The 27,494-nt window shown below is 45.6% G+C and overlaps 3 protein-coding genes across 8 annotated transcripts; 1 reads left to right on the top strand and 2 right to left on the bottom strand.

The window, feature by feature from the left end:
- Positions 1 to 6,263: 6,263 nt before the first annotated feature.
- Positions 6,264 to 12,735, bottom strand: STPG3 (sperm-tail PG-rich repeat containing 3). The gene is made up of 8 exons (XM_074289052.1): positions 12,431 to 12,735; positions 11,970 to 12,217; positions 11,364 to 11,530; positions 10,926 to 11,060; positions 8,016 to 8,104; positions 7,554 to 7,638; positions 7,282 to 7,401; positions 6,264 to 6,642 (listed from the first exon to the last, which is right to left on the bottom strand). The coding sequence occupies exons 2-8, from the start codon at positions 12,080 to 12,082 to the stop codon at positions 6,509 to 6,511; spliced, it is 843 nt and encodes a 280-aa protein (XP_074145153.1). The 5' UTR covers positions 12,083 to 12,217; positions 12,431 to 12,735; the 3' UTR covers positions 6,264 to 6,508.
- On the top strand, positions 12,172 to 20,988 carry CIMIP2A (ciliary microtubule inner protein 2A). 6 transcript variants are annotated; one of them, XM_074289046.1, is made up of 9 exons: positions 12,172 to 12,263; positions 14,474 to 14,810; positions 15,194 to 15,325; positions 15,830 to 16,041; positions 16,130 to 16,392; positions 16,509 to 16,635; positions 17,853 to 17,947; positions 19,700 to 19,817; positions 20,761 to 20,988. In XM_074289046.1, exons 3-9 carry the CDS (start codon positions 15,270 to 15,272, stop codon positions 20,859 to 20,861), a joined length of 972 nt encoding a protein of 323 aa, XP_074145147.1. In that variant the 5' UTR covers positions 12,172 to 12,263; positions 14,474 to 14,810; positions 15,194 to 15,269; the 3' UTR covers positions 20,862 to 20,988. The 6 variants fall into 6 exon arrangements, with proteins under 6 accessions (XP_074145147.1, XP_074145151.1, XP_074145149.1 ...); XM_074289050.1 differs by having other exon boundaries at positions 12,173 to 12,263; positions 19,700 to 19,821; XM_074289048.1 differs by having other exon boundaries at positions 12,173 to 12,263; positions 14,474 to 14,815; positions 15,201 to 15,325.
- On the bottom strand, positions 20,840 to 24,507 carry TUBB4B (tubulin beta 4B class IVb). Its single transcript, XM_074289044.1, has 4 exons — positions 23,736 to 24,507; positions 23,137 to 23,245; positions 22,882 to 22,992; positions 20,840 to 22,074 (listed from the first exon to the last, which is right to left on the bottom strand). Exons 1-4 carry the CDS (start codon positions 23,790 to 23,792, stop codon positions 21,014 to 21,016), a joined length of 1,338 nt encoding a protein of 445 aa, XP_074145145.1. The 5' UTR covers positions 23,793 to 24,507; the 3' UTR covers positions 20,840 to 21,013.
- Positions 24,508 to 27,494: the final 2,987 nt, after the last annotated feature.

The raw sequence follows: 27,494 nt of genomic DNA, 5'->3' as shown, positions 1-27,494 counted from the left end.
AGGTTCATTATTGCTCTGATGACTGGCCAGGGAAATAGAGATATAAAATTTTTTAATTTAAAAGTTTCTTTTTCATGTTTGTACAGCTCTTTTTGTAGGGGCAAGGAACTGGAAATTGAGTAGATGCCCCTCAGTTGGGAAATGGCTTAATAAGTTATGTTATATGAATGTAATGGAATATCATTGTTCTATAAGAAATGATGAGCAGGTTGATTTCAGAAAAGCCTGGAAAGGTCTACATGAACTGATGCCTAATGAAGCAAGCACAACCGAGAACATCTTACACAATATCAGCAGAATTATGTGACAATCAAATATCATGGACTTGGCTCTTAATAATGTGATGATTCAAAACAATTCCAATAGATTTGGGATGGAAAATGGCAACCTCATTCAGAGAGAGAACCATGGAGAAATGGAGACTAGCTGTGGATTGAAGCACAGTATTTTCAACATTTTTTTGCTTTGCTTTTTCTTTCCTGTGGCTTTTTTTTTCCTTTTTAATAAAAGTTTAACCAGCTTTCCAGAAAAAAAAAATCCACAAAATACACTTTTAGATTTAATCTGCATTATTAAAACTCTGCTAGGTATGGATAATCAAAACAATAAATAAAATCCTAATTTGTAGTCGTTGTTGACCGAGGTATGTGTGCTATGAAAATTTAGCAATCAACCAGCTAGGTGGCGGTTCTAGCACATCCTTGGCTAGATCCCAGATCATATATCCATGTCACTTTAAGATGAGGTCTATGTTACATAACAAGCACATATGTGATTAGTGTGTATACAATGTAAAAACACATGTGTCTATATAACAATCACATGATTAGTGTGTATATAATGTATATATACATGTGTGTATTGCACATGACAAGTACATATGTGATTAGTGTGTATATATATCTAGTAATGTGTGCATTTCACATATGTATAAAATCGATTCCCTATCGGTATCCTACTTGAGTACTGGATTCAAAGATCTGACAAATACTCTCATTGGCTTATTGAGTTTATAGTTATCGGTTTCATTGAAAGTTATAGATGTTAGCAGTCTCTAGAAAGCTCTAAAGCAGGCAGCCAGATGATATATGGCTTCCCAGCTGGAGAAGAAGGGGGTGGGTATTTGTGATGGCCAGTGCTGAAATGTTCCCCCTATATCTGGAATTCTTAGATGAGGAACCTCATATTTTTCTTTTTTTTTTTTTTTTATAAAGAGGGGGCAGTAAAGAATACCCAATTAAGTAGTCTAGATCAAAATTCTTATGTAAAGGGACTTGGGTTGAGCTAAGCCTGATCCAGGTGGTGTTTACTGAGTATTTTCTCCATCCTAGATTCAAGTACCAGGTATATTCCAAACTTGGGTGATAGCTAGCCTGGGAACTGTTGTAATGTTCTCATTATAGACATACTTTCTCAATACCATTCAACCTGTCAAAACTCTTCTCAGTTCTAAACTCCTATAGATTTATCTCATTCACTCTGTATTTAACATAGCATAGAATATCTTTGCAATGTAATTAAACTTGATTTTTATATTCTTTTCTCTCTATAAACTGCCTAAAAGTACAGACAATGATTGTCCATCTTTATCTCCCCACTTTTGGGACCCCAAAGCTTTGCCAGTGCTCCCCAGACAAAATGTTTTGAACCGTGAGGGCTGCCAGTATAAGCAAGTTTCTATATTTCTCTAGGACCTCACAAATGCAACTTCCCCTTGGTCTCTAGGGGGCTGGGGTGATCAATTACAACTGTTTGCTTCCCTTTCCATATTTGTGAGATAATAGCACCTACCTCCCTGGATTGAGATTGTAGTAATATAGTACTTAACACAGTACCAGGCATATAGAGTGGGAACGATGTAAATATTAGCTATGATGTTTTTCCACTCTGACAATTCAGGAGACAACCACAAGCCTGGCCCTGCAAAGCCAACCTGAACCCCCCAGGGAATTAATTCCTTCTGCATTAAGAAGGGAAAGGTCCTGGAGAAAAGTAAACTAGAGAGATGTTTAACTCCAATCCAAGCGCTGGCAATTTTTTCTAACTTCTAAGGAATCTCTTCTCTCTAGACACTAAGGAGACTGTCTCCTTCAGTGGCTATATCTAAAGTGGCAGGCAATCACCTTCACTGATCTGCTGGGCTCAGTCATTGCTTCTTTCCACAGAATCCATACAACTTCCTTCTCTACTACCCTCCTTGACATTCTTATCTCCCTCTTTTTTCCTCCCTTTCTTGCCTTCCTTTTTCTCTCTCCCTTTTCTCTGCCTCTCCCCGCCCCATCTCTCTGTGTCTCACATGTTTATGCTAAAGCTGCAGGGCCAGACTGGAAAGAGTACGACATCCTCTTTTTTCCACAAAGAGAAAACTTGTCCTCGGCCAGCCATCACAGCACCAGTGCATCTTAAATGAAGATCTTTGTGCAGGTGCATGAAATACATAGTGTATGAGCACGGATGCATGGGACTTACAGTTTTCCACAGTGCCAAGGCAGAAGTCATTGAAGAGAGTCAGCTGAGGCCCAGAGGGAGGCAGGGTAACTAGACAGTCTTGGTGGTAGGGAAATGGAGAGGGGGCTGGAGTAGCCCACCCTGCGGTGAAACATGTCCCACGACGAGGCCCGCACCGAGATCAGGCAAGATTTTACAGGGTCGCAGTCCTGCTTCCCCGAACTTTTTCCAGATTGACCGTCCACTACGGTCTGTTTCTGTTTCCAGGCCCCTTGTCTAAAGCAAGCTTTGAGCTTAGGTCTTCCCGAGCACAAGTCTATTCTCTATTTTTAGTCCATTACTCTATAGATTATATATATATATATATATATATATATATATATATATATATATATATATATATATATATATATATATAATATGTCCATTACTATATATGTTATATATATTATAACACACACACACACACACACACACTTTATCCACAATGCCATCTCACTATAATGATCCAGATACCCCCCTTTCTCCCTCCCCTGCCCCCCACAGGGACAGACAGACTGGAGGTTAGGAGGGTGGTAGGATAAAAGGTCTGACTGGAACAGAATGGGGAAGCCCAGGGTAGCATTATCTGCATATCCATCTGAGAGATGGCCTCTAAGTCTGCCTAAGTCTAGGCCCTGGGTCTTCTCTACCCACCAGACCTTTTCCAGCTTCATGTGGGGCCCTGTATGGGAAGGAGCGCCAAAGCCAGGCCCCTCCCGGCCCCATACCAGCCACTCCCAAGATGACTTCATTCCTGCATTGAAGTATTTATAGCCCAGGGAGAATCAGATAAAAGCACTTCTCCAAGTGGAACACATAGGTTCCTGCTAAGTCTGCACTGACCTCAAAGGAGAAACTACATTAGAACTAGGAAATGACTGGGGGGAGTCAGCCTTTAAGGTCATCCAGGAGTCATGGAGGCTTAGGCTGGAAAGGGGCCAGAGGTTTCTAGGGCCTGGTTCTAGTCAAGCTCCCAGAGAGTCCTATATCCACTTGGGGCCTGCATCTGGCCCCAACTCGAGTCCCCCAGCCCCAGGTGGTTTCTGCCACCTTATTTCTGCAGCTCTTGGCAGAGGGTACAGCCTACAGTGGGTCTGGAAGCACAGTCCTGCAAACTCCCCACTAGGAAAGGCACAGGGCCTCCTGAGGCCTCTCTGCCAGCTGGCCCGGCCACACCAGAGCTTTGGAAATTGAGGCTGCTTTTCAGGCCAGCTGAGTCATACTAGATTGTTGGTCCCCTGAAGACTCAGAGCTGTACTTGGGACCTCAGGCCCAACTTGGAAGAACTGACATGGGATCGCAGAGCTGACATCTGGAGATAGGTAAGCATCTCAGGCTGAGGGAAGACATGAGGGTATTCTAGCCTTGGTCTTGTGGAAGTTGATTTTGGTGAACTCTTCAAAAATAACCTGGAAAGAGCAATGACTGGCCGCAAGGAAGCCAACTGAGGGAAAGCTTGGACATGGGACTATGGGGCCTGCCCACGCCAAAAGAGAGCCATCCAGAGGAAGGGGCCCCTGATGGTGAGGAAACCTGAAGCTATGAAGAGAGGCGATAGCGAGGGAGGACCTGCATTCAAATCTCTAAGATTGCCACGTGGAACTGGGATTCACTTGATTCTGCTTGGCCTTCAGAAGGCAGAAAAGCAAATGGAAAAATTAAGGCAAAGAAAAACTTAGGAATTACAGAGGAGCAAAAGTGGAATGGACTGAAGGTCTTCAGGGAAAGCCTGGGTTACCATTCACTGGGGATTGGAGAGGGGAGTTCTTCCTCATGCAGGGGATTGAACTAGATGACCTTTCCCACAGTAAGAGTAGATGATGTCCTAAGAGTTCTATAGCATTGTAGAGTTAATCAGAAGACAAGGTTCTTTTAAAACAGTGGTGTGGGGAATAGGATCACTCTTTTCTAACTCTAGGACCACTCCTTGAACCTCAAGCACTTATCTGGAGTTAAGAATGTTGGATCTGGTGTCTGACAAGCTGAGCTCAAATCCCAGTTCTTCTGCTTGAATAGTAATTGAAATCACCATCTCTCTGAGCCTGTTTTCTTTTTGGTAAAATGATTGGACTGCATGGTCTGAGGTTCCTTCTGGCTCAAAATCTATGATGCAATGATCACTATAAGCACCACTTATCAGGGGATACACATTACCCCAAATAAAGAATTTTGAGCCTCTGAAAGGTTCCTCCCTGTTTTATAGATGATGCAACTGACTCCCATTTACCCCTCAGTTGATATGTACAGAACACATTGTCATGGTTTCACTGAGGATAACTTGTTCAAACCAAAATGGCAAAGATTAGTTCATGTTTAAAATTTGATGTCATTTCTCCCAGTTATGTCCACTTTGCCTTTTTTCCCTTGGAGCATGAATGTGGTGGTCACGGCCCCTGCAGGCACCATGCAGGGTGGGAGGGGATCGAGTCCGTCCCCATCATCCTGGGAATTGAGAGGGGACTGACATAACCCACTCTGGGATAGAACATGTCCACAGGCGAGGTCAGGCCTGAGAAGAGGCAAGCTGTCACACGATCGCTGCCTTCTCTCCTAAACCTTTTCAAAATCGGCCACCTACTCAATCCCAACAAAACCAGAACACTCCGGCTCCCAGCACATAGCAGCAGCCCCAGCTGAGGCGGGCAGGGCCAGATAGCATAGTGTGGGCAAGGGACCAGACCATCAAGGCCGAGAAAGGAGAACCAGGACTTGCAGAGGCTGTAGAGGCTCTTGTCCACAGAACAGGCTCCCAACCAGACCTGTGGCTCAGACCAACCCCAACAACTCCTTAGAAGAAACCAAAGCTTCCACACCCAATACTACGCCAAGTAAACCTGCTGCCTTTTGGGTCAATTTCAGAGCTTTCTGGGCTAGGCCAATGTTAAATGGGGCTATGGACAGCGCAATCCCATAATGCCTGAGGGAGAGTTTGGGGGGATAGGCATGAGTTTTACTAAATATTGAACACAAACAGCATACACACTAACTTCACACATGCATATACACAAAGCTCACAACTTCTACCAGCTAACTCCTTCATCCAGAGGTCTCCCCCTTACTTTGGGCAAACCCAAGCCCATTTACCCATCCCAGGACCCCCAGGGGTCTGGAGATTACTCTTAAGTCTTGCCAAGCCAAAAATAGCACTTAAGGATGCCCAGAGGCCAGGCTCAAACTGACTGACCTTCCCCTGAAACCTGTCTCCTGAACTGGAAGGACTCCATATCACATGAGGGGAGAGAGGGAATGATTTCTTAAAGATAAAAAAAGATCTAGTATCTGCTACAGGGAAACAAAGACCTTAGCTTTGGGCTGGACCTAGCTCATCTAAAGAAAGCACATCCCAGTGGAGAGGGTTGACTGCTGGCTTTGGCTGAAGCCTGCCCCATTGCCCCTTTGTATCATCTCCCCTTGGTTCTAGAGCATCTCTTGGGGCAGTTGCCCAGCTTTGCTCTTCCGTGAGGGGCTGAAGCCCTGAAAGACTGCTGCCCTCAGCTTTAGAAACAGATCAAAGCAGAGTAAGACAGAGAGAAAAACAAATGTAGAGATAGAATGAAATAGCAAAAGAGCTGAGAGAGAGAGAGGGAAGAGGAAGTAGCCCCCAGGCCTTTGTGTTCTCATGTATTATATTACATTTGTTATATTACATTTGTAATTGTGTGAGTCTTGCTCATAATTCTGGGACCGTTTTTATGTACTTTGCTTATTCTGAATGCCGTATGTCTTTTGAATGTTTATGTGTGGAGTAGAAACCATGAATGGAATAGAGAATCTAGGAAAAAACAAAATGTATAACTGTATAACAAGAGAGGCAAGGAGCCTGGGCTGGGGACAAGACTGGGGCTCTGACACAGAGGCCTCTGGTTTCAGAGGTTCGGAAGAAACCCAGGGAGAATTTGTAACCTTTGAGTTCTATCGAGCAGCCCATGGCCCTGGGAGTCCCAAGTTCTAATGTATAGTACAGGCCACTGGGGGATCCAGGTTCAGGAGCTCTTTGAAGGCCCTGGGGTTCCAGGGTCTAGAGGGTGCAGAAGGGCCCGGTCTCATGTCGCTTAGGCCTGCGCTCCCCCTGGATGAGAACTCCAGGGGTTGACGGGAATCGGGAGTTGTAGGAATCTTCGACATAGTATGCAGCTGGCCCTGGAGTATGAGCTATAAGGAGGAGGAGAACTGATGCCAGAATCCCAACCCCCCAACTTTGAACTTGGCCACCCTCTGATTAGCCCCAACACACCTTCTTTCTACATTCTCAGGTCCCAATCTCCAGAAATCCTAATTCTTCCCTAAGTTCCAGCTTCTTTGTGAATCTTAGAGACCCCAGTTTTCCCTCTATGGCAGTGGCCCTCAAACTTTTTAAATTGGGGGCCAGTTCACTGTCCCTCAGACTGTTGGAGGCCGGACTATAGTAAAAACAAAAGCTCACACTCTGTCTCCGCCCCTCAGCCCATTTGCCATAACCAGGCGGGCTGTATAACCGTCCTCAGAGGGCCGCATCTGGCCCGCGGGCCGTAGTTTGAGAACCCCTGCGCTACAGAACTTTAAAGCTCCATTTCCAGCCTCCTATTTCTGCCCCAGAAACCCTCTCTGCTTGGTCCTCAGAGGTCTTCCCAACTCCCCTTTATTGCCCCCCAAAGATTTCAATTCTGTTTCTTAGCCTCTAAAGCTCTCCTCCCCTTCTCATTCACAGACTGCTCATTACTCACTTGAAGTCTAAGACCTTCCCCAGACCACTGGTTCCCCAGAGAACTTCCTCCTCATCCTGGGGACTGCACTGCATACCCTTCTCCTTACCAGGACTGATCCAACTGTTGAAAGTCTGAGACCGGCTCATTGAGAAAGCAGGAGATCGAGGTCCTTTAAGCTGAAAGCCTGGGAGAACATTGTAGGTGTTGGGGCTGGGCCGAGTTTCCTCTGTGGGAATAAAGCATAATGAGTGACCTGGAAGGAAAAGCATGAATCTCCCTCTAGTCCCCCTTTCCCCGACTTCCACCCTCTACCACCCCAGACCAGAATGATGGTGAGGTGCTGGATGGGGTCATGGGACAGCCTGGGGCTGCACTTACTGGCCTTGGTAGTCACCCTCTTGTGGCCAAAGCTGAAGGCAGGAAAGCTGGGTCGGTTGGGCTGCAGGGGTCCCAGACTGCAGGGCTGTGTGTAGTGGAATGGAGATGGCCACTGTAGAGGTGTCCAGATAGGGTACAAAGGGTCAACAGAATGGGTGCTGGGGCTGGAGGTGTGCACATAGAAACTTGAGCCCCTGCACCCCCACCTTTCCCTCTACCTGTCTTCCACCTGCACAGGGGAGCATCCCATACTGTTGGACCCACACACACGCTGCCAAGAATCCCTCTAGTCTCCGGTTTGGGAACTAGGCCAAGACCTAGGAGAGTGAGTCCATTGATCTTAGTACAGAACCACGGGATAAAGCAAAGGCCTAGAGGCTGGGCCAGGGTAGAACCAGAGTCCAAGGTACAACCAGGGGTCTGGAGCCAGGCCTGAGAAGGGAAAAAAAAGGTAATGTGTACCTTCTGCTCCCTGATGAAGTCTGCCTTCTGTGTGAAGGGGCTCTCATTCTGGAACCAGGTTGTTTGCCATGCCCTGCGACCACCACCATCTGCAGGGCATGTTGGGAGTCAAGAAGATCCCAGTGAGAAGGCAGGAGGCAGGGGCTGGGGAGGGAGGCAGGGAGGAGGGTGGTAACCAGGGTGGGGGGCAAGCAGGCAAGACCAAAAGGGGCCCACTGAGGGCTGGAAAGTGGTGGCAGGTGAAGGGCCTAGGGTGAAGAATGGACATTCCTAGCTCCTCTGGTCCTTTCCTTTCCCTCAGGCCCACCACCCTGGCTGCTGCTCAGCCATGCTGGGACCAGGAAGGGACAGGGGCAGGGACAATCTAAACCTTTGAACAGGGAAAGAGAGAGGTACCTGTGCACAGTGGTAGGGACGGGAGAGAGTGTAGGGAGCTGCCCCCTCCTCCAAGGAGGGCTCCGAGGGACCAAACTCTCAGTCACTGCAGGTCTTGGGCCCACTTGGCCCATGGCCTCCTCAAAGGAGGTCCAACTCAAGGGAGAGCCAGGACTAGAGGACTTTGGAAGAAGCAGGAAGTGAGGGGGCGTCCTCCTGGTTCTGGGGGTGATCACAGTAAGCTCCCACCCAGTAGCAAGAACAAGATGTGAGGGCTATTCCTATAGGCCGGGAGAGGGAGAAAACCACAAATGGGCCAGCATCTGTGCCTTTCTGTCACCCTCTACACACCTTCACGCACCTATCACACCCCCTCACATCTCTCTGGTCGGAGGTGTCGGGCAAAATTCTGGCTTTTTCCCATTCCCACCAACTTTCACATCTCGGATCCTGTTCTTTTGCCACTCTGCTGCCCAAGGCTCTTCCTCATCAGACATGCCCACGATTCTGTCATGGGCAGCTGGTGCTAGTGGAGGGAATAAGGGCAACACCTCTTCCTGCTCTCACTGCCCTCCTCCTCTATAGAGCAACTATTAACTAGTAACTAGTTCAAGCAAAAGTTCAAGTTGAAAAAGGAAATTTCTGTAGTCTCTTTCCTGGAGTTCACAGCTAAATATCTAAAAAAGTAATCTCCCCTTGTTGCTTCCATCTTTTTTCCTCCCACTTACTTCTTGCAATCTGGTTTCCAACTTCGCCTACCCCTCCAAAGAAAACTATTCTCTCCAAGGCAACCAATGAACAAGAATTAGCATTGTCATCAGTCCTCATCCTTTCTATTTTTATTTCCTCTCTCTCTCCTTCTCCTTCTTTTCTGCTGAGGCAATTGAGGTTAAGTGACTTTCCCAGGGTCACACAGCCAGGCTGAGTTAAGTGTCTGAGGCAGGATTTGAACTCAGGTCCTCCTGACTTCAGGGCTGGTGTTCTATCCACTGCACCACCTAGCTGCCCTAGTCCTCCCTCATCCTTCTTGACCTGTTTGCAGTTTTTCAGTGTCAACCACTATTTTCATTCCTGCTCACTTCCAGATGTTTACCACTTCACTTAACTGATTGTTCTCTAACCTAGTTGACCACTCTTAATACAGTCTCGCCCACTCTCTATGCATGGACATAGCCAAAGACTCTGCCCTTCTCCCTGCATACCCATTTCCAGAGTTCAGTTATCAACCTTTGCAGAAGATTTTCAAATGAATATATTCAATCCTAATCTTTCTCCTTATTTAGTCTAATATATTTCCACAAGGATTCATAGGAGTATCAAATTTCAAATATTCAAAAATGGAATTTTGTTTCTACAGCTTGAACCTACTCCTCCGCACAATTTAAGGGCACTTGCTTCTCGTCACCCAGTTTCACAACCTTGACACCATCTTCCTTCCATCCCTTATCACCATATCCTATCTGACTGTTGTTGATTTTACACTGGTAACATCCCCTGAATCATTCTCCTTTTCTCTACTCCTAGGGTCACTAGACTAGTGTAGATTCTCATTCTCTTTTGTCCAGATCTGTAGCAGTCTTTTCATTGAATCCTGGCTTTCCCTTCTCCTTTCCAGCTGCCAAATAATCTTCCCAAATCATGCATCTCACAGTGCATTCTGCAGGTCAATAAACTTTGGTGGTACCATTAGACCTCTCTAAAATACAAACTAATTTAAAGCCCTTCGCACAACGTGGCCCCAACTTATTTTTCTAAACCAGAATTAGCATTTTCATCAATCCTCATCCTTATTTTTATTTCCTTCTCTCTCTCTCTCTCTCTCTCTCTCTCTCTCTCTCTCTCTCTCTCTCTCTCTCTCTCTCTCTCTCTCTCTCTCTCTCTCTCTCTCTTTCTTCCTTCCTTTTTCCTTCTGTGTCTCTCTGTGTGTCTCTTGTCTGTTTCTCTATTTCTCTCTGTTTCTCTCTCTATCTCTGTCTCTCTGTCTCTGTCTCTCTCTTTTGGTGAGGCAATCAGAGTTAAGTGACCCATTGCACATTATAATCTCTCTATCCCAGCCAAACTAGACTGCCTACTCAACATGGTATCCCATCTCCCATTTCTGGGCCCTGGTTATTCCCTGGGGGAAAAAAAAATTGCCTTCATTACTCCCAATACAATTGCTCCTCACCACCTCTTCTAAAGATCTCTAGCTTTCCCCCTGAGGCTCACTCATATACCACCCCTATGGGAAACCTTTCTTGAGATTAGAGGTTTATTCTTCATTTTATCTGTGTATTAACAATGCTCAATAAAGTACCTTTGCAGAAACAGGAACTCGAAAGCTACTTATTTGATTGGATTGGAAGTTACCAGATGATACATTTGGAATAAAGCTCTTTTTCTCTTCCTATCCATAATGTCACTCAACTCCCCATTCTCTAGCTGAGGGCACACTATTTTTTCCTTTCCCACATGCAAAAGGTTTAAGGATGAAAGCAAGGGTGAATTGCTCAGGAGGGTGAAAATGTTCTGGAAATGGGTAGGGGGTGGCCATACCCCGAGTGGGTGTCTTGCAGCTAATGCTGTAGTGAGGATGTGGTGTAGACTCCCGGATGCTCGCATCAGGTGCAGAGTACTGGGTAGGCCCTGGAACATCCATGTCTATCAGGATCGGGGGTCGTCTTTCTAGAGCTAGCACAGAAGATGGAACTGAGTTTCACAGGAGCTCCTCCCCCTCTCCCTTTCCAGTGCACACACATATACATATATTATATATAAACACATATTTTATATACATATATGTGTATTATGTGTTTGTGTACTTGGGGCTACCCTCCTCCCAATTTGACCTCTGGGTTAATGGATGAACTGTTCAGATTGCATACCTTGCACCTCCCCCTCACATTGTTAGAACTGAACTAGTGTCGGACCTGGTGATAGGGCTGCTGTCCATTCCTCCTACCCCACCTCCATTCCACATAGCTCGGCACTTACTGAATTCTTTTATATTCCTGACCCGGCAAAGATGTGGATCCTGTAACAGGCTGGTTATCTCCAGAGGAATTTTTTGAAGATCCTGGGGCAATGGATGCTTCATAGACTCCCATCTTTCTATGTGGGGGTGCGTGGATAAGACTTGATGGATCCCAGACAACTTCTTCCTGTTCAAGGGACAGGATAGATAATACAAAAACAGAATTTCAACATCCATAACTCTGCCAGTCTCTTTCTAAGCTCCATTCCCCTATCCCACTCCCTCCCTGGGGACCAGCAATCCATGACCCTATGTCTTCTTTAACCACACATCCCTTAAAATGCTTTATAAATGTGCAGTATTAATATCAATCCTCTTTACTTTTTTCCAACTCCAACCATAATTTAATTTCTAGGCCCAACAATCCTTATTTCATATCCATTCCCCCCATCTTCATCCGAATTCCATACAATACCCCCACTTTTTCCATCATAGTTCTTTTCTGAACCCCATTTTTTCTCAATCTCCTTTAATCTTTGATTCTTCAAAGCCTTATATCTCTCATTTCCATTCCTCATCACCTTCCCAATGAACCTCGATCTTCTCCCAAATCTGGGGCCAATTACCCGCTGCTGGGAGGTGCTGGCTGCTTTGTCTGTATACCACCATGGGTCCAGTGTTGACCTCCATTCATATAAAAATTTGCCAAAAACTTCACAGCCTTCTGGTCAAAATTCATCTTTTTCCAATTTAAATATTGTGTTCTCTGTGTTGGCTAGTCTAGACTTTCTCCAGGCTAGACATCATGGTCACATCACAAGGACCCTCTAGTTGTTGCCATGGTGAAGAATGGGGGAAGGGTGTTCTCCTGGTTCTGGAGAGAATGAGATGAAGAAGGTGGTTGAAATCCAGGTACTTGGGTGTGTATTTGCTAAATCAGAGCTAGTCCTCTCATCATTAAGGTTTTTCTAATTCAGGAGTACAATGCCTTATAGGATCCCAAAATTACCTAACAGATTATAGCTTATTTCCTAGGCTCATCATCCTATGGTTGGGGGTGAATAAGATCCTTATAATGAGTTATCACCTCTTTCTGGACCTAATATTCATCTATTTTTTCTTTCTCTATGTTGTTTTCTTGTTCATTCACTGCTCTTTTCCTGCAGTCCTGACTTCCTGACTCCCCAAACTCCTTGGCTCACAGTAATAATTCTAGGTCAGGGTTAACACCTCTTTCTCTCTCTAGAGATATGTGTGCCCAGGAGGGTCTCCAGAAGACTGGAGGATTCAATAACCTGAGTCATTGGAAAGGATGAGAGAGAAAAGCAAAAAGAGAGGTCTTTTTTTTGGGGGGAGGATCACTAAGTGGCACCCTTAATGACACCCCAATCTAGCCTATTACATATTTCTAATTCTCTTTTTGTCCTTTGTGACATAAAGATAATTTTGACCAATATATATTTCACTGGTTCAGAGACTGTCTCTGAATGAAAGACTCTTGCTCTTTTGTCCTTTTTTCTGGCCTTATACACACCAGGCTTTCCTTTGGACCCCAGAATCATAGTGATGAGACATACCTCATTGGTCCAGAAGAATCTCTGCTACAGGCAATAATTCATTCAATGTCTTACAAAACAGGGGCAGGGCAGAAGAAACTTAAGGAGCCTAAACAGATCGAGGAACCAAATGTCTATTGTTATATGTACATGGCTACATTATGGGGGAAAAACAGGAAATTAAGATAAGTCTTCTGACTAGAGAACATTATGAAATGCAAAATTACTTAATTTTTTTTTTTTTGCACAAACAAAATCAATGCAGCCAAGATTAGAAGGGAAGCAGAAAGCTGGGAAAAAATGTTTACAGTCAACATTTCTGATAAAAGCCTTATTTATAAAATATATGGAGAATTGACTCAAATTTATAAGAATACAAGCCATTCCCCAATTGATAAATGGTCAATTTTCAGGTAAAGAAATTAAAGCCATGTCTAGTCAGATGAAAAAATGTTTAACTCATTCTGAGGTACACCTCTCAGATTGGTTAATATGACAGGAAAAAATAATGATGAATATTGGAAGTGAAGTGGGAAAACTGAGACACTGATACATTGTTGTTGGAGTTGTGAAATGAACCAATCATTCTTAAAGCAGTTTGGAATTATGCCCAAAGTGTTATAAAATCATGCAAACCCTTTGATCCAGCAGTGTCTTTACTGAGTCTGCATTCTAAAGAGATCATAAAAGAGGGAAATCAATCCACATGTGCAAAACTGTTTGTGGCAGCCCTGTTTGTAGTATCAAGGAACTGGAAATTGAGTGGATGCACATCAATTGGGGAATGGCTGAATAAGTTACGGTGTATGAATGATATGGAATAGTACTGTTCTGTAAGAAATGACCAGCAGGATGATTTCAGAAAGGGAAGAAAAGAATTCCTAATGAATGAAATGAGCAGAACCAAGAGAACACTGAACACAATAACAAGAAGACTATGTGATGACCAACTGTGCTGGAGGTGGCTCTTTTTAACAATGTGGTGATTCAAGGCAATTCCAACAGATTTAAGATATAAAATTCCATCAGTATCCAGAGAGAGAACTAAGAAGACTGAATGTGGATGAAAGTGTAGTATTTTATCTTTTTATTGTTGTTTGCTTTTCTTTTTTTCTCATTTTTTTCCCTTTTGATCCATTTAAAAAAATTTTTTTTTTTTTTGCAGAGCATGATGAATATGGAAATATATTTAGAACAATTGCACACATTTAACCTATATAATATTGCTTGCTGTCTTGGGGAGGGGGAAGGAAGGGAGAGAGAAAAATTTGGAGCACAAGGTCTTGTGAAGGTGAAATGTTGAAAACTATCTTTGTATGTATTTGAAAAAATAAAATACCATTAAAACATACTCATTTGTCCTTTTAACATAAGGATAGGTATGGAGAAAAGGGAACAACACAAAATCAGATTAGTTTGCTATGATTGCAAAGCACCAAAATATATCTCTTTGGCAAAAAAAAAAAACCAAAAAAAAAAAAACCCCCACAGTCTTCTGCCTACTGGGGGCTTGAAATCTAAATACAGCGTCATGGAATTTAAATATTAATGGGCCAATTCCATTGTTTTAACAGATGAAGTAACTGAAGCCTACTGGAGTGATATGCCCAACGTCATCATTATAAGTATCAAGAGTTTGTGCTCAGGATATGACTGGAAATCTAGTGCTCTTGCAATGATAATAGCAAAATGTTTGCCAAAACCACAATTTAAAACACAAAACAATACAAGATACTATGCTGTATATAGTAAGCGATGGTGGAGAGAAAATCCAGAAAAAGTTGAGTTAAAAATGGAGCAGAACAGTCAAAGGAAGACTTCTTGGAAGAGAAATGAATAATTTGGTTATGGCAGATCCTTGATCACAAAACCTAAATTATTGCTGGATAGAGATAGATGTCATCTACCAAGGTACTGTACATTTCCCACTAGTCAGAGGTTTGACTTTGAGATAGAAACCATATGGTAAATGAGCAAGGAAGATAGGGGTATGTTGGATGGGGCTACCTAATTAATCTCTGACCAAAGCTATTAGGAGATTTGTGATTCCTTAACCTGGTACAAGGAGAAATCAAGAAGGAAAGGGGAAAAAAATCAAATTTTGAGTTTTCAGGTGGCTATGGAAAATTGGGGGCTAAGATTAAGGCAGGAGGGCCTTGAAACAGGCATAAAGGCTAAACCAGCACACCTGGCAGGTCCAAGTCCAAGTCTTGAGTATCTGGGGTAAGGGAAAGCATCAGGCTTTTAGAAATTATTTCTGGCCTTGGTACCATCTCTTCACAATGGTTGTCCAGGTAACAGTTTCCTCTGAGGAGAAGAGTTTGATGTCCTGGCCAAGCTGGCCCCAGTTCAGGATTTACTGGGGTTACAATGATAGCAACTAAGAATCACAGCCTTTTCACACCGGAGCCACACTATATTCCTGGGTGAGAACTCTATCACGGCCTCTGTTTGAGTACTGAGGTTAAGGGCAGAGGGCCCAGGAGTTTGGAGGTTGGAGACTGGGGTGCCCTGGGCCAGGGAGATGCCTGGTGGGGAATTTCAGGAAGTTCAGAAACCTGGGGCGAGGGGATGAGGGTGGGTGGGGATGGGTTGGGGACCGGCTGATAAGCATTCTGGAACAGAGCAGTAATGTGGCTGAGAAGCCCTGGGAAAGATTCTGGTGAGGTACACCCCACACAGAACTTCGCCCTGCCTTCCCTAGTCCACCTTCAGCTCTTTCTGACATCTCAGAATGAATGAGATCCTTGTATTGACTGCTATTCTCTTCTCCCAACCTGGGACTCATTTCCTGCCCCCACAGAGGGAATCATGGCTTTGACGTTTGGACTGGGTCCCCTTGGGAAACTCCCTCTCCTTGTCTCCCTGGCGGCCGCGACAGCATCCCTGTACCCACCTTCCTTCCGCTGACTGCCTCCCTTTACCCCTAGCTATGCCGGCTTCTATCCCCAACTACGATACCAGGTGGGATACACGTATGGCCGGACCACTGCCCAGGTGCTGACGGACCCAACAGTAAATAAAAGCCCATGTTCTGTGTTGGCGCCGCTCAGCAAACCCACGCCCATTGAGGATCACAGTCATGATAAAACATCCCATGCGCAAACCAATGCAGACCAGCCCGACAGCTCCCATTACCCAGGTGAGAAGCTGAGCCGGACACTTCCTGCCCACTGTGCCCAGCCCTGGCGCTCTCTAACCTCCAACGTTTTTCACCTCCGTCTGCATAGGACTCCAGCCCTTTAAGGACTTCGAGAGCCGAGGACACGACCTGCTCCCTGAGCTGGAGCAGCACGGCCCTCCCATGCCAGACAGCGGTCGGCACAAGCTTTCCGCAGGCACCGACGGGGAGGCCGGGCCCTATCCACTATGTCCACCGGGCAAGAAGGCCATGCAACCTTTAGTTGGACACCCAGGTTTACGACTGGCATTTGGAAAGGAAGGGTGGAGAAGCTCCCCACCCTCTCTCCCCAAAACTCCTCTTTATCCCCAGGTACCGTGGGTTGGCCCCTGTCAGCACTCATTGGACCAAAGTGGGGGAGGGGCTGGGACAGCATGGCTACTCAGCCAGCTCAGGAGGTGACTTGAGCTCTGTCCTCCTTGTTCTAGTTGTACCAGCCCCGGAAAGATGTGGAGCCCCTTCCACCTCCCCAGACAGATGCACTAGAGGTCGGCAGGTTTGAGAAGCTTCCCAAGCTATACACGCCCAACCTGATCCAGCACAAAGCCATCTCGGGTGGGTGGCCGGAGCCCAGAAGCCATGACTGGGTTTCAGTCCTGGTTCTGCCACAAACTCATTGAGACTTTTGGGGCAAGTACCTTCACCTCTCTGGGCCTCCAGTGTCTTACCTGTAAAATGAGGTATTTGTTTATCTGATCCTTTCAGAGTCTGATTCTAAGTTAGATTTTTTTTTCTCTCCCTTGGCATTCATTCCTTCAGGCTTCAGCCTTGCCTCCACTTAGCTCATTGCTCCCGTGCCCTCTGAGCCTCTGCCGTCAGAGGTGGGTATCAGAGGGACCTCAAAGGAACACCTGGAACAGACCCAAAGCATAGGCCCCAGCTACCTCCTTTCCCACACTGTAGAGACAGGCAAGATACAAAGTCCACTGTCATACTCCATGGAACTCCAGAGTTCAAAACTATGCCAGTAAATGAAAGGGAGAGAGATGGCTCAAGAAGGAAGATGAAAGTGGTCCTGCTGGAAGCCAAACCCCTCCTGGCGGTTATGTGGGGGTCACCCTTGCCCACCTGCCTGCTTGCCTGGCTCCCGAGAGTAATGACATTGAAGCCAGATTCCTTCACACAGGACTGTGACAGCTATGCTGAGAGAGATGCTCAGACCCCACCCAAAGGGCCAAGGGGCTAACTGTGCAACAGGGAAAGCAACATCTGAACAAAACCTTCCCTTTCTCCTGTACATGTCCCTAGCATTCTGTCAGACAGCACTGAGGCTTACCAACAAACATACTACATCCCCACATTACACATCTTCACATACATTTCCTCCTCACAGAGCCCGGGAGGTGAATAGTGGGAACACTCTGGTCTTACAGCTAAGGAAACTGAGGCTCAGAGAATCTAAAGTTGCCCAAGGTCATACAGCTGGCAAATGGCAAAGCCAGGACTCAAACCCTAGTCTCCTGACTCCTAGACAGTCAACAAGCCATTATTAAGGACTTTCTATGTGCCAGGCACTGGGCTAAGCCCTTGGGATATGAAGAAGGGCCAAAAAAAGAGTCCTTCACTCTTTTCATACCATTGTCCTGCCACACAGGGGAGGGGGGAGTCCTAATGGGTCAAGAATCGCAGGGTAGAATACATCTAGTAGGATATGAAAAATTTAAAACTTCTCACCAAGTTAAAAGACATTCCAGTCAGTTGCTAAAGTAAAATTGGGATTTCCTGTTCAATATTCCCTGAATTAGTGATATTCTCTCATCTGCCCTGCACAGGCTACGCTGGGTTCATACCACGATTCACTTGGGTGATGGGAGTAAATTATCGAGATGGCGTCCAGCAGGCCATGGACGAATTCGATAGGAATCAGGTAAATTAGACCTAGTTGAGAGTCATTGAGCTCCTTGTAGTGCCACTCTGTTAAATGGGATAAGATGAGACTTAAGGTTCTGAGAACAAGGAAATGACAAAACAAAGGACAGGAAAAATTGTCCAAGACAAAAGCAAACAGCCTTGAAGAGTGACAAGGGACTGCAAGCACATTTCCCTCTGGACCTTGAGCTCCCTGCTGGCCTCCCTGAGAACACAGCAAAATCTCCCTCCCCCCATTTGTGTCAGTGACACAACTGTGGGAATGCTAGTCTCCTTAGAGACTACGAACTGGGGAGGAGGGGTGAGAACTAGGTAGCACACTGGATAGAACATTGGTTCTGGAGTTAGGAAGACCCAAGTTCTAATGTGGCCTCAGCCATTTAATGCTTAACTCTTAGTAGCTTGTGTAACCCTGGGCAAATCACTTAACCCCAATTGCCTCAAAAAAAAAAAAAAAAAAAAAAAAAAAAAAAAGCACTGGTTTTAGCAAGCACATCGAATTTCTTTTTGGGAAAGTTAGGGGCTACTTTTAAAGGGAATGGTGCTAAAAACTCTGCTGTTCATTTTGATATTCCTGCTCTCAATCTGAAGCTAGCTCACGGATGAGACAGCAGCTAGAGTAACAGATTTAATCTGCCTTGGAAGACTCTAAACTTGAGGAATATGTTTAAAAGATCTTATTTTCTCACCATTCTCTGAGGTGGGAAAGCTGTGTGCCCTTCCTCCTCCCCAATGAGTTTGAGCAATAGAGGTTTAGCTAAGGTTAAAACATTTTCTGAAATGTTGGTTACTACAGAGGCTGCAAAAGCACCCATCAGGGAGTTGCTGAGTGTTGCTTGGCCTCTAAATGTTCCTCTAAAGACAACAGAGAGAGGAAAAACTTTCTAAATGTGAGAACCCAGACAAGATTCCACCCTGGTGGGGAGGAAATTGTTAAGGTGTAGCAGAGAAGTAAAGGGGGTAATATGTGGAATTGAGGAACGAGAGCATTAACTTGTAGGAAAACCTGGGTGGGGAGGGGAGGAGAAATAACTTTACAGATTCCCTGCCAGAGTCAAAGGCTAATTAGAACATGGCCTGTACTAGGTAGACAGGACAGGAGTAGGGCACCCAAAACAGAGACTGTACAGGCTAACATCAGAAGTAGAAGCTGTATGTTTCACATCGTTGCTCCTTTCCCCCAAGTCTTAAATCCTGTAGGCATAAGACAAACTCCCATAACCCACCCCTTTCTTCCTCTTCCCAGCTAATTCATTCACCTGATTCCGTAGGACTAACAAGCCCTTACTTTTGTAGCACTCCCACCCTCCTTTTCTAAACTCTAGAGGATGACTGTGCTTCCTAGATGGCACCTGAACAGAAATTTAATTCTTAGAGGCCTTGCATCATCTGACACCATCAGGCACCTGGTGCCCACTAACAATGGGGCCTAAGCACCACTCTTGATTGTCCTCCCATTTGGCAGGATGGTGAGATTCCAACCTGATAAACATCAATGTACTGCCAGAAAGGGTGAGAGCATTCTATAGGCTGCCTTTTAGTTGTTTCCTCAGACTGATAGGAATCTGGCACCAATAAGCCTTGGGAGTAAAAAAGAAATGTTAATGTCAAGTTATCATTTACACAAAGCCAGGAAACACAATTTACCAAAAGGCAGGCAAGTTAAGCTTAATTATGTTGGCTTTTTTTAATAGTTATTAATGCGTAAAAAAGCCTCTGCATTTGCAAGTAACAAAGAATATTTTCCCAGTTTTTAATAAGAAACCCTGTTTATGCCCTTGGAGAGAGACTACCAAAACAACACTGGCCAGACACCAAGGTCTACCACAGACAAGGACTGATACCGTTCTACACAGGATTCATACCAAGTATGTAAGTTATACCTAAAATGACAAGCATTGAGAAAAATAAGTTATATAAGAGTGCACGAACTTGTGCCTATTAGTAGTTGGAAATTAAAGGTAATTTTCTAAAAAGGCTTTTGATCCAGGCACCTTCCCAGTATTACCGAGCACCTTTTAAAACCATTTTCTTTTATTTGAATACCAGATATAGCCCCCTAGACACCACCTTTGGAGGACAAAAAACTATTTAATATCCTTAGCTGTGGTGTTTGCACTGATTCTGTGTGATATTTAAACTGATTCTCATAAATTGTAGTATGGGTTAGATTTCCCCCTGCAAGGCCAAGCAGTTTTGCTTATCAGTATACTAAATATCTGACTGGTATTAATACATTAATCTTTAGAATATAGTGTTTCTAAAAACTTAGCATGACTTAGGTAGCTTTGTCACTCAATATAATCATAGATGTAGGTTTATTGTAAAGTGATCCTTTACTTGTAACTCAAGCTTGATACCCACTAAGTTTTTTGGTGTCAGTAACAGCCAAGAGGCAGATACAAACTTTGCAGGTGGCTGCAAATTTACATGTGGTTAACAAATGTAGGCTAACATTCAGAACTATAATCTTGATGGCAAACTATGGCATTGGCTTAAGCATGGGAAAGCCTAAAACAAAAATTTTGCCAGTTAATTAAGGCCCATGTGGTAACCTTAAAGCCATAATGCTTGTGTAAATTTTAAGAGGCTTTTAAAATCTTCAAAGAAATGTAGGTCTAGTTGCCATTAGCTAAAAGCTTATTTATTCACCACTAATGACCATTTCAGTTCCTCCCCTAAAGGGAAAACAGCCATTTTATTAGGTAACTCCCAGGCAATTAAAACAGAAAGCCACAGAAACTCATTTTGTTCTAAGAAGCCTGACATTTCACCAATCATCTCTTCAGTCCATATTCTGCTCTTTTACAGCTTTGAGAGAGACTTATGGTTTAACATTTGGCAGCAGTACTCGCAAAGCTTATCGAAATGAACAGAAGAGACGAAACAATGCACTACGAAAAATGCTTTAATGGTGTTATCTGTACAGCATTTTGATGTCAAAGAACAGGAAAACAGCAAGTGCAGAACGCGAGACATGAACATCAGAAAAACAAGTTTGTGAGTGAATAAAAAGAGTTCATACAGCTTTCAACATAATTTACAGAGTAACTGATGCACAGCTTTATGCCACCTCCTCTTCAGCCTCCTCCTCAAATTCTCCCTCCTCCTCAGCTGTGGCATCCTGATACTGCTGATACTCAGAAACCAAATCATTCATGTTGCTTTCTGCTTCAGTGAATTCCATTTCATCCATGCCCTCTCCAGTATACCAGTGTAAGAAAGCCTTTCTGCGAAACATGGCTGTAAACTGCTCAGAAATGCGTTTAAAGAGCTCTTGGATGGCAGTACTGTTACCAATGAAGGTGGCAGACATTTTCAGGCCCCGGGGTGGGATGTCACAAACGGCCGTTTTCACATTGTTGGGGATCCATTCAACAAAGTAACTGCTGTTCTTGTTTTGAACATTGAGCATTTGCTCATCTACCTCCTTCATGGACATACGGCCTCTGAATACGGCTGCCACCGTAAGATAGCGCCCATGCCTCGGGTCACAAGCAGCCATCATGTTCTTTGCATCAAACATCTGCTGGGTGAGCTCTGGCACAGTTAAAGCACGGTACTGCTGGCTACCACGGCTAGTCAGTGGAGCAAAGCCAGGCATAAAGAAGTGCAGACGGGGAAAGGGGACCATGTTCACTGCCAGCTTACGCAAGTCAGCATTAAGCTGCCCTGGGAAACGTAAGCAGGTGGTGACACCACTCATGGTCGCTGACACCAGGTGGTTCAGGTCACCATATGTGGGAGTGGTCAGTTTCAGGGTTCTGAAACAGATATCATAGAGGGCTTCGTTATCAATACAATAGGTTTCATCTGTATTTTCTACAAGCTGGTGTACTGAGAGGGTTGCATTGTAGGGTTCTACTACAGTGTCCGATACCTTGGGGGAGGGTACAACGCTGAAAGTGTTCATGATTCTGTCTGGGTACTCTTCTCGGATCTTGCTGATTAAAAGAGTACCCATCCCAGACCCAGTCCCACCACCCAGAGAGTGCGTCAGCTGGAAGCCCTGGAGACAGTCACAACTTTCCGCTTCTTTTCTTACAACATCTAATACTGAGTCAACCAGTTCCGCACCTTCTGTGTAATGGCCTTTAGCCCAGTTGTTTCCAGCACCACTCTGGCCTGAAAGAAAGAAATGATAATCATTCCTTTCAAGATCAATGGCTATTAAGACCTTCTACCATCCACAACTCTTTAACAACATCCCTCCCACACCCCCCAACTCTTATCTCTCAAGAAATATATCCCAAGTATTATCAGGGTTTCAATTCTTAAGAACTAAAGTTCAGAAAAAAAATTTAAAAACCCACTTTAAATCAATATGGTTAACCATCACTTTAAATAATAAAAACAAAACTAAAAACACACAATTTGGTGATGAAATTACTGACATGACACATTAGGTCAAAAGACTTTAAGTCTGACCACCTTCACCCCCCCCAACACAAGAGTTAAGGTACCAGTAACCAGTTTCTTCAGTCACTTTAATAAGCATCTCAATAAAATGCCTATTGATGTAAAGAACCCAAAGACCCTGTGCTTCCTCAACCAGAAGTGCCCATGTCAAAGTGCTAGAGAAACAAACGACAAATCCAGCTATCAAGCTAATACTGGCATTTCAAAGACCCCTAAATTTTCATCCAGCATGTGAGAAACTGATTCTCTGTTACAGTCTCTTCTAGTATTAGTATTCTATGACTTCTTTAAATGTAAAGGGGGGGGGGGGTTATGGGGAGATGAGAAGAGATTGAGTCATGCTGCTTGTTGCCAGGTACCTGGGAAACCAGTGCCAATTCCTCTCCCCAAATAACCTGAACTGAAGATCAAAAGATAGGGACTCCACCCAGCAGCTCCCCAAAGTGGCTTTGATAGCTCAATTAAAAAGAGGAAGGAACATTGTTTTTTTCCTATGTAATCAAAACTGCTTACCGAAGACAAAGTTGTCTGGCCTGAAAATCTGTCCGAAAGGTCCAGAGCGGACAGAGTCCATTGTTCCAGGCTCAAGATCGACCAGGACTGCTCGGGGCACATACTTCCCACCTGGAAATAGAAGACATTAGTCAGAGGCCTGCTGAGCCAGGCAGCCCAGGAAAACGGAAAGGCCCAGCCCTCAGCAATCAGAGCAAAAAGCAGCACAAAAAGAGGCGGCGGCGGAGGGGGAGCTATGAGGTTTAGACTCCGTACCGGTGGCTTCATTGTAGTAGACGTTGATCCTCTCCAGCTGCAGGTCGCTGTCGCCATGGTAGGTTCCGGTGGGGTCGATACCATGTTCGTCACTGATCACCTCCCAGAACTGGAAGACATGGACGGGTCAATCACGCAGAGCTAACCCTGAGTCACTGACGCCGGCTAGGCGGTGCAAGCCGGTGCGGCGCTGCGGAGGGCGGAGCCGGCCACGCCCCGGGCGGGCTCCGCGCGGGCGAAGAAGAGGCCCAGGCCAAGTCCCGGTCCAGCTCTTCCCTACCCTCCCTCCCTCGCTCCCTCCTTCCTCTCCTCCATCCCCGCCCCGCTTTCCCCACGGGGCCTCACCCAGGGATGGGCCCGGAAGCTTAAGAAGCCGGGGAAGCTCGGGGATCGCGAACCCCCACCCCCCATCACACTCAGCACTTCCCTCTCCGCATTCTCTTCAAGCGGACCCGAAGCGCTGCAGAGTCCCCTCTCCGCAATGCGGAGGTGGCTCAGACCCTCCCGGCGCCATCTTTCCCGGTGCCGCCGCCCTCAGCGATCCCCAGGGCCGGCTCCAATGTTCCGAGAGCCTTCCCACCTAGACCACTGCCGCTCACCTTTGCGCCGATCTGGTTGCCGCATTGCCCGGCCTGGAGGTGCACGATCTCCCTCATGGTAACGGCTGCGGCAACTGAGAGAAACACAAACAGAAGCGGAAAAAGATCGGGCGCGCAGACTGCTGCAACCGACGTTTGCCGAACTCTTATATAGCCATAAGCACCCGCCTCCTCTCGCCATTTATTGGATAACTAGAACGAGGCCATATGTTTTCATATACTATTGGCTCCAACCTTGTCAATCTAAGGCTTCAACTCCCGCCTTTCTGGCAATTCCCCTTCTTTATTGGTGGAGGATGGTCTCACGTCTGCCTATCAGGACGCCTCCCCTCGCGCTGCAGTGCATCCTCCACTGGCTGTTTCAAATGATTGATTTATCTTTTCATTGGCCTACTCAGGCGAGGCCGACGAAAGCCTCACGCTATTGGTTGATAGTAGCTAGCGTCTTAGTAACCGCCGCACTGCAGCGGGAGGCGCGCTGAAGGGTGGAGCGGGTGGGTACTGGGTTCTTGTGGGGGCGGGGGCTCTGTTTCAGGGTCCCTGAGGCTCCTCGGAGGAAGGTGGCCGAGGCCGCGCCCCTCTTGGAGACTGTTTGTGTAGAGTCGCGTGGCCCTGGGCAACCGAAGGCGGGGGGGAGACTGCCTCTGAGCCGGAGGTTGGCCTAGCCCGGGAGCGACGGCGGGTGTTCTCCGCCTGGATTTAGCCAGAGGGGTTTAGCTCCTGGGGGTCCGAGGAGCGCCGGAACCCTGCATGGAACGAAGGCCCGGGAAAAAATGGAAGTGTTCCTCAGCTTTTCCATCCCCCTGAAAGAAGCGTAAAGCTTCGTTAGCGTCACAATTCAGGTGGCAGGTGCGTGGCGTGGAGAACTTGATCTTGGGCCCTGCATCCCTAATGTCCCTTGCGGGGACTCCAGCAGACTGTACACAATTAGAGCTGAGACTGCTTTTTAAGCCCACTGTTCAAAAACAAAAACAAACCAAAAAAACGCTTGTTCTTCCAAAAGTTGTAATTTCCTGGTTTTCTGCACTTTGGGCGCGCGAGCACATACACGCGCACCCGCGCGCGCGCGCACCATCTTCTAGAAGCATAGAGGACACCTAAACCGAGAAAGGGATTGCAGAAGCTGTCTGAGCCAATGCCCTTTCACCCTGCGCACAGAATAAAAGGCCGGTGCGGGGAGGCTCCGGGCCGGCACCTTCACCCCGCTCTTAGATCTCCCACCTCCACCCCTCTTAGACCTCTACAACTGGAGTAATAGAGGTGGCAGCCGTTAGATCTATACGAGGATAAAGATAGCTGGAGGAGGAAATTCTCGGAGGGGTAGTGACATTCCTAGTTCCAGACTAGCAGCATCGGGATAGAAAGCAGGTTTCACCCCACCCCCCAACACGTTATGTAGGTCTTTAAAGTCATCCGTGCTGTAATGGACTAGGCCGTGGTGGCCTAGCCTCCGAAGAAAGCTATTTTTAACTCCCTCTCTGTAAGCGGTACACATCGGAATTCCCACCCTCCCGGCCCAGGTCACCGAGTTTAGGAAACTTCCTGTTCCTCTACACCTTTCCAGCAGCCAAAGTGGCGGATGCTGCTTAAAATTAAGCTGTGCAGGACACTCCGCCAGAGGCCAGGAGAAATCCGAAGATAGAGTTTGTGTATGGTAGGGAGGGAACCATTACACAAATTGAATGCAAGGGAAGTACAACAATTTGGAGTTCAAAGGAACACTGAGAAATTAGGCAGCTCCTGCCTCCACTTTATAACAGTGGAGTGTAACTTGGCCTGAAGAACCCAGGAGTCAACATTATGACTGGTTTTTATTTTATCAATAGACTTTTTCAGTACATCATTTGTGAAGCTCCCTAATTGAGAAAAGTCTTACATCCCCTACTGCTTGAGAGGACTATTTTGCCCGTTTTGCAGGAAGAGAAATGGAGAAAGTGGTTGTTTAGCTTGTTTGCAAATCACACCAAAGCTCCAGTCCAGACTTGGCACTGCTGTCTTTCTAGGTGGGCTGCTCATGGCCAGAGAGCCTTCTTTTCCCATGTCTGTGTACACTATGCAGCGTGTTGGCCTGGCTCCTGTTACCTTGGTACCTTCAGGCTTCTGTGGAGTACACAAAGCTGGGGGGTGGGGAGGAGAAAAGCAGAGGAAAGAAGGATCAAGAAAAACTATTAAACAACTGCAGAATCCTGCTGCTGTCATTGAAAGGTTGGCTCATTCCCTGCACTTTTCCTTTCACCTCCATCTAAGGATTTTAGGGGCAAATAATCCCCTAGACACATGTTTCTCTGTTTCTTTTTGCCTAGAGGGAATGAAACTGAAACACAAATGAAATTTGCACACCTACCATGGACAAAGGGCTGTGCTGTATCTTTAGAGAGTACTGCTCTGGAACGGTTGATAGGTAATGCAATTAGTATTCCAGATTCAGCACCAACCTTGGGAATGGACTGCAGCTAGCTAAATTAATTATTTATTTGGACAATATTTGTCCTCTGGTGAGTGACTCAGCATATAGACTCTAAATAATTTACATTCAGGTGATGGGTATCCAGTCCTTTACATACACACTGATGTAGGCAAGAGCTAGGAGGGAAGGCAGAGCCTGTCTCAGAAATCATCAATCAAATATTCTAATGCCAGACCAACCTTTGGGCTTGGGGAGGGGGGAAGGGAAGAGATTTTGATCTTGCAAGGTGAGACAGATAGGGGCTTGCCTAACGAGGAAATGGTTTGAGAAAGAACCCTTAGATCCCGCGTTTCATCAATCAGAACTAGACCCATAACTGTTTTTTAGAAATTCCAGGACTTTTTTCACAAGTCTTGCCCTAAGACTAGGAAGAAGCATGAGAAGGTCATAGACTTCTGAAACAGCCACTGCAGTAGTAGGCTTCCTTTGCAAAAATATGTAGATCTTGGGAAGATCTGAAGAGGACACAAGAGGATTCTATACCATCATCCCACTTCTCCCCGCTCTCTTCCCTTCCTGCCTTCCCCCTACCCTACATCCCGTCTCTGGAATAATGGACCTTAGCTTCATCTGTAAAATTAGGGTTTAGGGAATTGGACTAAATGATGCATTCTAATGGGAAAGTTATGTAAAAATGCCTCTGCAGAAGATGGGGCTTCGCACTGAATCCTGAAGAAAACATGAGACCAAGAAGGAGAGCAAGCATGATGGCTAGCTAGGGTAAAGGCACAGGGGTGGGAGAATGCAGAGTAAGACATTATAACTGGACCTTCAAGACTTTGGAGGGGACTGATAAGATTGGAGAGGGAGAAAGGATGAGGTTGTTCAGGACTTTAAAATGCCAAACAAGAGTTTATATTTGACCCTAGAAGTAACAGGAAACCTGGAGTTTATTAAGATGGGAGGGGGTAGAGAGGGACATAATCAGATTGTACTGCAGGAAAATCCCTTTTGAGGCAGTGTGTATGATGAATTGGTATAGGGCGAGACGTGAGGCAGAGATCAAACCAAGAGAGAGATCGCAGGGAATTATTTAATGAAAAAAAAAAACAAAAAAAAAAACTGGAGAGAGAAAAGGTCAGATAAGTGAGGAGGTCAGAGCAATCTTAAAATGTAACATTCAGAAGCAGCAGTTCTCTTCAAATACTTTTATCATACCCTTGCATTTACACACTTGTGAAGACAAAACTAGAAACCTTAAGTTTCTTTCTGCAAAGACTGAGTATATTACATCCTTTCCTAGACTGGATAGACAGCAGCTGGGTAAATACTGCTAAGCTGGTGATAGAGAT

The sequence above is a fragment of the Sminthopsis crassicaudata genome, chromosome 2, assembly GCF_048593235.1.
Source record: "Sminthopsis crassicaudata isolate SCR6 chromosome 2, ASM4859323v1, whole genome shotgun sequence".
Classification (NCBI taxonomy): domain Eukaryota; kingdom Metazoa; phylum Chordata; class Mammalia; order Dasyuromorphia; family Dasyuridae; genus Sminthopsis; species Sminthopsis crassicaudata.
Note: the sequence above shows the minus strand (reverse complement) of the source record. Positions and strands in the feature narration are given on the sequence as shown.

Coding starts and splice junctions, on each gene's coding strand:
- STPG3 (XM_074289052.1), bottom strand. CDS start 12,082: ATGAATTTTGACCAGAAGGCTGTGAAGTTTTTGGCAAATTTTTATATG. Junction 11,531..11,969: donor CCAGCACCTCCCAGCAGCGG/GTAATTGGCCCC, acceptor TCCCTTGAACAG/GAAGAAGTTGTCTGGGATCC. Junction 6,643..7,281: donor CAACAGTTGGATCAGTCCTG/GTAAGGAGAAGG, acceptor TCCTCCTTATAG/CTCATACTCCAGGGCCAGCT.
- CIMIP2A (XM_074289046.1), top strand. CDS start 15,270: ATGATAGCAACTAAGAATCACAGCCTTTTCACACCGGAGCCACACTAT. Junction 16,636..17,852: donor CCAGCACAAAGCCATCTCGG/GTGGGTGGCCGG, acceptor TGCCCTGCACAG/GCTACGCTGGGTTCATACCA. Junction 19,818..20,760: donor CTACACAGGATTCATACCAA/GTATGTAAGTTA, acceptor GCTCTTTTACAG/CTTTGAGAGAGACTTATGGT.
- TUBB4B (XM_074289044.1), bottom strand. CDS start 23,792: ATGAGGGAGATCGTGCACCTCCAGGCCGGGCAATGCGGCAACCAGATC. Junction 23,246..23,735: donor GCAACCAGATCGGCGCAAAG/GTGAGCGGCAGT, acceptor CATGTCTTCCAG/TTCTGGGAGGTGATCAGTGA. Junction 22,993..23,136: donor CTACTACAATGAAGCCACCG/GTACGGAGTCTA, acceptor TTCTATTTCCAG/GTGGGAAGTATGTGCCCCGA.